The sequence below is a fragment of the Haematobia irritans genome, chromosome 4 (assembly GCF_050003625.1).
Source record: "Haematobia irritans isolate KBUSLIRL chromosome 4, ASM5000362v1, whole genome shotgun sequence".
Taxonomy (NCBI): domain Eukaryota; kingdom Metazoa; phylum Arthropoda; class Insecta; order Diptera; family Muscidae; genus Haematobia; species Haematobia irritans.
The window spans coordinates 27,070,056-27,080,205 of NC_134400.1; the positions used below are offsets into that span (position 1 = coordinate 27,070,056).

Here is a 10,150-nt window from a genome sequence, read left to right on the forward strand (position 1 = left end):
ATGAACCGATATGGACCAATTTTGGTATGGTTGTTAGCGGCCATATACTAACACCACGTTCCCAATTTGAAACGTATCGGATCAATTTTGCTCCTCCAGGAGTCTTCGAAGGTCAAATCTGAAGAACGGTTTATATGGGGGCTATATATAATTATGGACCGATATGGACCAATTCTCGCACGATTGTTAAAGATCATATACTAACATCATATACCAAATTTCAGGCGGATCGGATGAAATTTGCATCTCTTTGAGGCTCCGCAAGCCAAATCTGGGGATCGGTTTATATGGAGGCTATATACAATTATGGACCGATGTGGTTTTTGCATGGTTGTTAGATACCATATACCAACACCATGTACTAAATTTCAGCCGGATCGGATCATATATGCTTCTGGTAGAGGCTCTGCAAGCCAAATCTGAGGGCCCCTTTATATGGGGGCTATACGTAAAAGTGGACCGATATAGCCCATTTGCAATACCATCCGACCTACATCAATAATTACTACTTGTGCCAAGTTTCAAGACGATAGCTTGTTTCGTTCGGAAGTTAGGGTCATTTCAACAGACGGACGGACGGACATGCTTCGATCGACTCAGAATTTCACCACGACCCAGAATATATACACTTTATGGGGACTTAGAACAATATTTCGATGTTTTACAAACGGAATGACAAAGTTAATATACCCCCCATCCTATGGTGGAGGGTCTAAAAATTATTTCTATGGAAAATTTTGTCATTTTTTTTCTATTGAAAATTTTGGGAAAATTTTATTTCAATAGAAAATTTTGTCAATATTTTGTTTCTATAGAAAAAAATTTCAAAGTTTTATTTCTATAAAAATTGTTTTGTCAAAACTCTATTTCTATAGAAACATTGGTTAAAATTTTATTTCTATAGATAATTTTGTCAAAATTTTATTTCTATAGAAAATTTTTTCAAAAGTTTATTTCTATAGAAAATTTAGTCAAAAGTTTATTGCTATAGAAAAATTCAGTAAAATTTATTTATATAAGAAATTTGGTTCAAATTTTATTTTATAAGAAATTTTTATTTTTTTCTAAAAAAAATTATGTCAACATTGTATTTCTACAGAAAATGTTGTCAAAATTTTCTTTTTATACAACATTGTGTCAAAACTTTATTTCTATAGAAAATTTTGTCAAAATGTTATTTCTATAGAAAGTCTTGCAAAAGTTTCTTTTCTATGAAAAATTTTGTGAAAATTTTATTTTTATAGAAAATTTTGTCAAAATTTTATTCTATAGAAAATGTTGTCAAAATTTTATTCCTATACAAAATTTTTTCAAAATTTTATTTCTATAGAAAGTCTTGTAAAAATTTCTTTTCTATGGAAAATTTTGTGAAAATTTTACTTTTATAAAAAATCTTGTCAAAATTTTATTTCTATAGAAAATTTTGTCATAATTTTAGACTTTCGGCCCTGCCCGACTGTCGACTTTCCTTATTTATCTTTAATTTATAGCAATAAAAATAGAAATTTTTTAGTTACTTAAATTTTTTTTATATTGTTGGGTTTTTCCGAATTATTTTTGGCTATCGCCCAGTGGTTGCAATATAACCAGAAATCATCATTGCCCGATTGAATGACCCCCGTCCCTGTCTTGATTTCTCAAAGTCTTTGGAAGATTACATTTATTTTGTTAAAAAAAAAAAAAAACATACGATTCAAATTTAAATTCAAAACCATTCATAGTCAAAAAAGGAAAAAGCTTGGGAGCATCACGATTTGAGTAGCGCAAAAAAGGAAGAGCGACTGATAAAAAATTCCCTGAATGAAATGCAGGTCACGTATGTCTAAGGAAAGTGGAGACGCTTTTGTTGTGCCTTGTAAAGCAATACGCTCATTCTTCTAAAAAAAAAACATACATAGGGCAGGCAAACTACAAAATTCAGCTTCCTTAAGATGGATATCTTTTCGAACAATTCCCAAAAAAAAAAATAAATAACGTAACATATTTGGAAAGGGTGGAGCCAAGAGCTCCATTGGAATTTTGTGGTAGAGTCTTATCTCTATGTTGTACTGGGCTCTTATTTAAAACTCCCAACACATATCGTTTAGTGTTTATCTTGGATGCCTTTTCGATTTTTTTGTTCCGTCTTTACTTGGTAAGGGAAGCTAACGAGTAGTCGTGTGTGTGGCCAAGTACGTGTATATGAATGTCGCAGTCTGGTCATGTGGGAGTCAGAAGAAGCCGTAGCAATGCCAGTCAGTCAGTCAGTCAGTCAGCCAGAAGTTTAATAAAAACTACTCACAGTCAAAGTTCTACTTGACTGGCTGCTCGTGCTCGACGTGTTGATTTAGTGTGTATTTCCGTTTCCGTTTTGCAAACTATTTGAATTATCATTTGTATGGGCATATATCCTGGTAGCCAACCACAGCAGCAATAGCAATAGCAACAGCAACAGCAGTCACTAAGTTAGCTTTGAAATCTAACTTTCACATACAATATGTTCGAATGCATATTTGTAAACCCATATTTGATTCATCTATTCAGCCATTAGGGTGTTCCCGAAACCGATTTTAGAATTTCGTAGAAGAAATTATATTGAAAAATACTTAGTTATATATATATATTAAATTAAATAAAATAAAGGTTTCGATTTACAAAAAAAAAAACAAAAAAAAAACATTTAAAAGGGATCCGGATTTACGAAAACTATTGCATTAAAAGCGAATTAATTAAAAAGTGTCACAACATGGCAAAAAGGTGACACAAAAATGTAAAAAGTATAACATTTAGTGACAGAAGAAAAAACAAGTATATACGGCCGTAAGTTCGGCCAAGCCGAAGCTTATGTACCCTCCACCATGGATTGCGTAGAAACTTCTACTGAAGACTGTCATCCACAATCGAATTACTTGGGTTGCGGTAACTTTTGCCGATGACAAGGTATCTTAAAACTTCTTAACACCGCCTTCTAAATTGCAAGGTAGTCCATACGTGGTATATATTAAACTAATAAAGGCCGATTAAATACGTATATAATTAATTTTCACAAAATTTTTTATAGAAATAAAATTTTGACAAAATTTTCTATAGACGTAAAATTTGGATAAAATTTTCTGTAGAAATAAAATTTGGACAAAATTTCCTATAGAAATATGATTTTAACAAAATTTTCTATTGAAATAATATTTTGACAAAATTTTCTATAGAAATAAAATTTTTACAAAATTTTCAAAAGATTTAAAATTTTGACAACATTCTCTATAGAATTAAAATTTTGACAACATTTTCTATAGAAATAAAATGTTGCCAAAATTTTCTATAGAAATAAAATGTTACCAAAATTTTCTATAGGAATAAAATTTCGACAAAATTTTCTATAGAAATAAAATTTTGCTAGATTCTTTTTGCTCGAGTGGCAAGCATGATTATTAACCGATATGGACACATTTTTGTGTGATTGGGGATCGGCTATATATAACTATAGACCGATATGGACCCATTTTGACATGGTTATTAGCGGCCATATAAAGGGTGATTTGTTAAGAGCTTGATAACTTTTTTTTTTAAAAAAAACGCATAAAATTTGCAAAATCTCATCGGTTCTTTATTTGAAACGTTAGATTGGTCCATGACATTTACTTTTTGAAGATAATTTCATTTAATTGTTGACCGCGGCTGCGTCTTAGGTGGTCCATTCGGAAAGTCCAATTTTGGGCAACTTTTTCGAGCATTTCGGCCGGAATAGCCCGAATTTCTTCGGAAATGTTGTCTTCCAAAGCTGGAATAGTTGCTGGCTTATTTCTGTAGACTTTAGACTTGACGTAGCCCCACAAAAAATAGTCTAAAGGCGTCAAATCGCATGATCTTGGTGGCCAACTTACCGGTCCATTTCTTGAGATGAATTGTTCTCCGAAGTTTTCCCTCAAAATGGCCATAGAATCGCGAGCTGTGTGGCATGTAGCGCCATCTTGTTGAAACCACATGTCAACCAAGTTCAGTTCTTCCATTTTTGGCAACAAAAAGTTTGTTAGCATCGAACGATAGCGATCGCCATTCACCGTAACGTTGCGTCCAACAGCATCTTTGAAAAAATACGGTCCAATGATTCCACCAGCGTACAAACCACACCAAACAGTGCATTTTTCGGGATGCATGGGCAGTTCTTGAACGGCTTCTGGTTGCTCTTCACTCCAAATGCGGCAATTTTGCTTATTTACGTAGCCATTCAACCAGAAATGAGCCTCATCGCTGAACAAAATTTGTCGATAAAAAAGCGGATTTTCTGCCACTGATTTTGGTAATAAAATTCAATGATTTGCAAGCGTTGCTCGTTAGTAAGTCTATTCATGATGAAATGTCAAAGCATACTGAGCATCTTTCTCTTTGACACCATGTCTGAAATCCCACGTGATCTGTCAAATACTAATGCATGAAAATCCTAACCTCAAAAGAATCACCCTTTATTAACACCACGTTGCAAATTTCAACCGGATCGGATGAATTTTGCTCGTCCAAGTGGCTCCGGAGTTCAAATCTGGGGATCGGTTTATATAGGGGCTATATATAATTATGGATTGAATGGTTCTTAGAGACTACATACTAATACCATGTTTCAAATTTCAGCCGGATCGGATGAAATTTGCTTCTCTTAGAGGATCCGCAAACCAAATCTGGGAATCGGTTTATATGGGGGCTATATATAATTATGGACCTATGTGGACCAATTTTTGCATGGTTGTTAAAGACCATATACCAACATCATGTACCAAATTTAAGCAACATCGGATGAAATTTGCTTCTCTTGGAGCCTCCGCAAGCCAAATCTGGGGACCGGTTTATATGGGAGCTATATATAATTATGGACCGATGTGGACCAATTTTTGCATGGTTATTAGAGACCATATGCTAACACCATGTACTAAATTTCAGCCGGATCGGATGAAATTTGCTTCTCTGTGAGGCTCCGCAAGCCAAATCTGGGGATCGGTTTATATGGGGGCTATATATAATTATGGACCTATATGGACCAATTTTTGCACGGTTGTTAGAGACCATAGACTAAAACTAGGTACCAAATTTCAGCCGGATCGGATGAAATTTGCTTCTCTTTGAGGCTCCGCAAGCCAAACCTGGGAATCGGTTTATATGGGGGCAATATAAAATTATGGACCGATCTGGACCAATTTTTGCATGGTTGTTAGAGACCATATACTAACACCATGTACCGAATTTCAGCCGGATCGGATGAAATTTGCTTCCCTTAGAGGCCCCGAAAGCCAAATGGGGGGATCGGTTTATATGGGGGCTATATATAATTATGGACCGATGTGAACCAATTTTTGCATGGTTGTTAGAGACCATATACTAACACCATGTACCAAATTTCAGCCAGATCGGATGAAATTTGCTTCTCTTAGAGGCCTCGCAAGCCAAATTTGGGGGTCCGTTTATATGGGGGCTATACGTAAAAGTGGACCGATATGGCCCATTTGCAATACCATCCGACCTACATCAATAACAACTAGTTGTGCCAAGTTTCAAGTCGATAGCTTGTTTCGTTCGGAAGTTAGCGTGATTGCAACAGACGGACGGACGGACGGACATGCTCAGATCGACTCAGAATTTCACCACGATATAATTAATTTCACATACGTATATAATTAATTTTCACAAAATTTTTTATAGAAATAAATTTTTGACAAAATTTTCTATAGACATAAAATTTGGACAAAGTTTTCTATAGAAATAAAATTTGGACAAAATTTTCTATAGAAATATGATTTTAACAAAATTTTCTATAGAAATAATATTTTGTCAAAATTTTCTATAGAAATAAAATTTTTGCAAAATTTTCAAAAGATTTAAAATTTTGACAACATTCTCTATAGAATTAAAATTTTGACAACATTTTCTATAGAAATAAAATGTTGCCAAAATTTTCTATAGAAATAGAATGTTGCCAAAATTTTCTATAGGAATAAAATTTCGACAAAATTTTCTATAGAAATAAAATTTTGACAAAATTTTCTATAGAAATAAAAATTTGCTAGATTATTTTTGCTCGAGTGGCAAGCATGATTATTAACCGATATGGACACATTTTTGTGTGATTGGGGATCGGCTATATATAACTATAGACCGATATGGACCAATTTTGACATGGTTATTAGCGGCCATATATTAACACCAAGTTGCAAATTTCAACCGGATCGGATGAATTTTGCTCGTCCAAGTGGCTCCGGAGTTCAAATCTGAGGATCGGTTTATATAGGGGCTATATATAATTATGGATCGAATGATTCTTAGAGACTATATACTAATACCATGTATCAAATTTCAGCCGGATCGGATGAAATTTGCTTCTCTTAGAGGATCCGCAAACCAAATCTGGGAATCGGTTTATATGGGGGCTATATATAATTATGGACCTATGTGGACCAATTTTTGCATGGTTGTTAAAGACCATATACCAACATCATGTACCAAATTTAAGCAACATCGGATGAAATTTGCTTCTCTTGGAGCCTCCGCAAGCCAAATCTGGGGACCGGTTTATATGGGAGCTATATATAATTATGGACCGATGTGGACCAATTTTTGCATGGTTATTAGAGACCATATGCTAACACCATGTACTAAATTTCAGCCGGATCGGATGAAATTTGCTTCTCTGTGAGGCTCCGCAAGCCAAATCTGGGGATCGGTTTATATGGGGGCTATATATAATTATGGACCTATATGGACCAATTTTTGCACGGTTGTTAGAGACCATAGACTAAAACTAGGTACCAAATTTCAGCCGGATCGGATGAAATTTGCTTCTCTTTGAGGCTCCGCAAGCCAAACCTGGGAATCGGTTTATATGGGGGCAATATAAAATTATGGACCGATCTGGACCAATTTTTGCATGGTTGTTAGAGACCATATACTAACACCATGTACCGAATTTCAGCCGGATCGGATGAAATTTGCTTCCCTTAGAGGCCCCGAAAGCCAAATGGGGGGATCGGTTTATATGGGGGCTATATATAATTATGGACCGATGTGAACCAATTTTTGCATGGTTGTTAGAGACCATATACTAACACCATGTACCAAATTTCAGCCAGATCGGATGAAATTTGCTTCTCTTAGAGGCCTCGCAAGCCAAATTTGGGGGTCCGTTTATATGGGGGCTATACGTAAAAGTGGACCGATATGGCCCATTTGCAATACCATCCGACCTACATCAATAACAACTAGTTGTGCCAAGTTTCAAGTCGATAGCTTGTTTCGTTCGGAAGTTAGCGTGATTGCAACAGACGGACGGACGGACGGACATGCTCAGATCGACTCAGAATTTCACCACGATATAATTAATTTCACATACGTATATAATTAATTTTCACAAAATTTTTTATAGAAATAAATTTTTGACAAAATTTTCTATAGACATAAAATTTGGACAAAGTTTTCTATAGAAATAAAATTTGGACAAAATTTTCTATAGAAATATGATTTTAACAAAATTTTCTATAGAAATAATATTTTGTCAAAATTTTCTATAGAAATAAAATTTTTGCAAAATTTTCAAAAGATTTAAAATTTTGACAACATTCTCTATAGAATTAAAATTTTGACAACATTTTCTATAGAAATAAAATGTTGCCAAAATTTTCTATAGAAATAAAATGTTGCCAAAATTTTCTATAGGAATAAAATTTCGACAAAATTTTCTATAGAAATAAAATTTTGACAAAATTTTCTATAGAAATAAAAATTTGCTAGATTATTTTTGCTCGAGTGGCAAGCATGATTATTAACCGATATGGACACATTTTTGTGTGATTGGGGATCGGCTATATATAACTATAGACCAGGGCTTCCCAACCCAATTTGCTTTACGCCCCCCCAAAAATTTTTGGATATTGCTGTGCCCCCCCCCCCCAGTTTCTTCTAAAAACAAGTTTCCTTTAAAAAAATGTTTACCCAAAGAAACAGAAAAATATGTATAAAAACAAAAGGGTTTTAATTTCAATTTCAAACAAAAAAATAACAAAAACAAAAGTTCTTTTAATTTCAATTCAAGTAAAAAATATAAAATTATATAAGATGGATAATATTATTACAATTAATTAGTAATAAAAATGTAATTCAAGGACTAAAAAGGAACATAAATAGTCATGAACTAGATATGTTGAGATCAGGTTTACTAAAATAACATATATAATGTGAATTTTTGATTCGCTATTAATACTTTCAATTAACAATAACAATTTTAATGTATATAAAAGTGTGACCACTTAGTGGGAAATTTGGCAATTTTTCTGTTCATTAACTAGTTTTTTAACATTTGGTGACAGTACTGATAAAGCACATCTCAAATCATTTTCAACATTAAGGCAAGACCGATATTTTGACTTTATATTTAAAAGTGTTGAAAAACTTTTTTCGCATAGATAGGTTGACGAAAATTGTATCAAAACTTTTAACATGTGTGAAGACAAAAGTGGATACAAGTTCCGATATTTTAGCCAGAAATTTTCAGTTGTTAATATATCAAAATCATCTTTTGCGATTGAATCGTTTTTCAAATCAATAGCTTCTTCCTGGATATCCTCAGGTAGTACCATAACGTCCAGAAGAAAGGGATTACGAAACAGTTTGTTCTGCCAACAATCAGTGGTCATATCTGGAAAATATCTATTGAATTCACCCAAAAGTGCATCCAAATGCAATAGAATTCCGTCCAAATTTCTATTTTCAATATCCTCAGAATCTAATATATCGTTTAACCGAGGAAAAGATGTATATTTAGGGAAAGGCGATAAAATTCGTTTTTTCCACAATTTTATTTTTTCCATAAATGAATTTATGGAGTCAAGTGCTGTTAAAATATTTGTAGTTTCTCCTTGGAGTTTTAAGTTTAGGTTATTTAAAATTTCAAAAAAATCGGCTAGGTAAGCCAAGAAAATAATGGTATTTTTGTTTGTGAAACAATCATAAAGTTTTTCATTTTTGGTACTTAACAAGAAAATTTCTACTTCATTTTTTAATTCATATAGTCTTCCCAGCATATTTCCCTTTGAAAGCCAGCGTACCTGGGTATGAAACAATAAATTTTTGTGGTCAGCGTTTAAATCCAGACATAAAGTTTCAAAAAGACGCGTTCGTAGGGCACTGCATTTTATAAAATTGACAACTTCTATGGCACAATTTAGGGAACTTCTTAATTCGTCAGGCAATGTTCTGGCGGCTAAGGCTTGTCTGTGGATAACGCAATGAGTGAATATGATGTTATTGTTTTTTTGCTTGGCGTAATGAATAAATCCAGATTTGCATCCCGTCATTGAAGGAGCACCATCAGTACATATGCCGGCAATCTTTCCCCAAGGTATATCATTGGCATCCAAGAAATCCGAAAGCGCTTTGAAAATATCTTCTCCCTTTGATGTAGTTGTTAGAGGTTTAGAGAAAAGTAGCTCCTCACATATAGAATCCTCTTTGATATATCTGCAGTAAAACAACAACTGACAGGAGCAAGATACATCTGTTGTTTCATCACACTGCAGTGCAATTAATGGCGAGTCCTTGATGTGTTGAATTAATTGGGACTTGACATCACTAGCCATTTCATCAATACGTCTTTTTACTGTATTGTTCGAAAGTGGAATTTTTGAAAGTTGTCTCACTGCATTGTTGTCCAGCATTTTACTTGCAGCTGCTATTATGCTCGGTTTTATAACCAATTCACCAATCGTGTGGGGTTTTTTGTTCCTGGCTATTATCCATGAAATTTCAAAAGATGCTTCTAATGCTTTTTCAGCCTCCAGATTAAACACAGACGTAGAATTTATCTTCATATTTCTTAATGTCGACAACCTTGCTTCAAAGAAAGCAGGAGGTTTGTTTTCGTATTCTGGATGCAAAGATGACAAATGCCTTTTTAATCGTATTGGTCTCATTGCATCGTTAGACAAAATTTTGTGACAAATAACACATTGAGGCAAATTTTCATTGTTTTTTGCAACACAAGAAAAACCAAATTTAATATATTCTGTATTGTAAAGCCGTATTTTGTTCTTTGATGTCATATTGGAATGTAATTAAGTCATTAATTCGACAATATTTAATACGCGCAACAAAACCAAAAAACGTATGATCGTGTGCATAGAGATGGCAAATTTAAACA

At 33.7% G+C, this 10,150-nt stretch overlaps 1 protein-coding gene across 1 annotated transcript; it reads right to left on the reverse strand.

Moving 5' to 3' along the window:
* Nucleotides 1-2,283: 2,283 nt before the first annotated feature.
* LOC142235329 (zinc finger BED domain-containing protein 5-like) lies at nucleotides 2,284-9,923 on the reverse strand. Its single transcript, XM_075306585.1, has 2 exons — nucleotides 8,476-9,923; nucleotides 2,284-2,440 (listed from the first exon to the last, which is right to left on the reverse strand). Exons 1-2 carry the CDS (start codon nucleotides 9,921-9,923, stop codon nucleotides 2,284-2,286), a joined length of 1,605 nt encoding a protein of 534 aa, XP_075162700.1.
* Nucleotides 9,924-10,150: the final 227 nt, after the last annotated feature.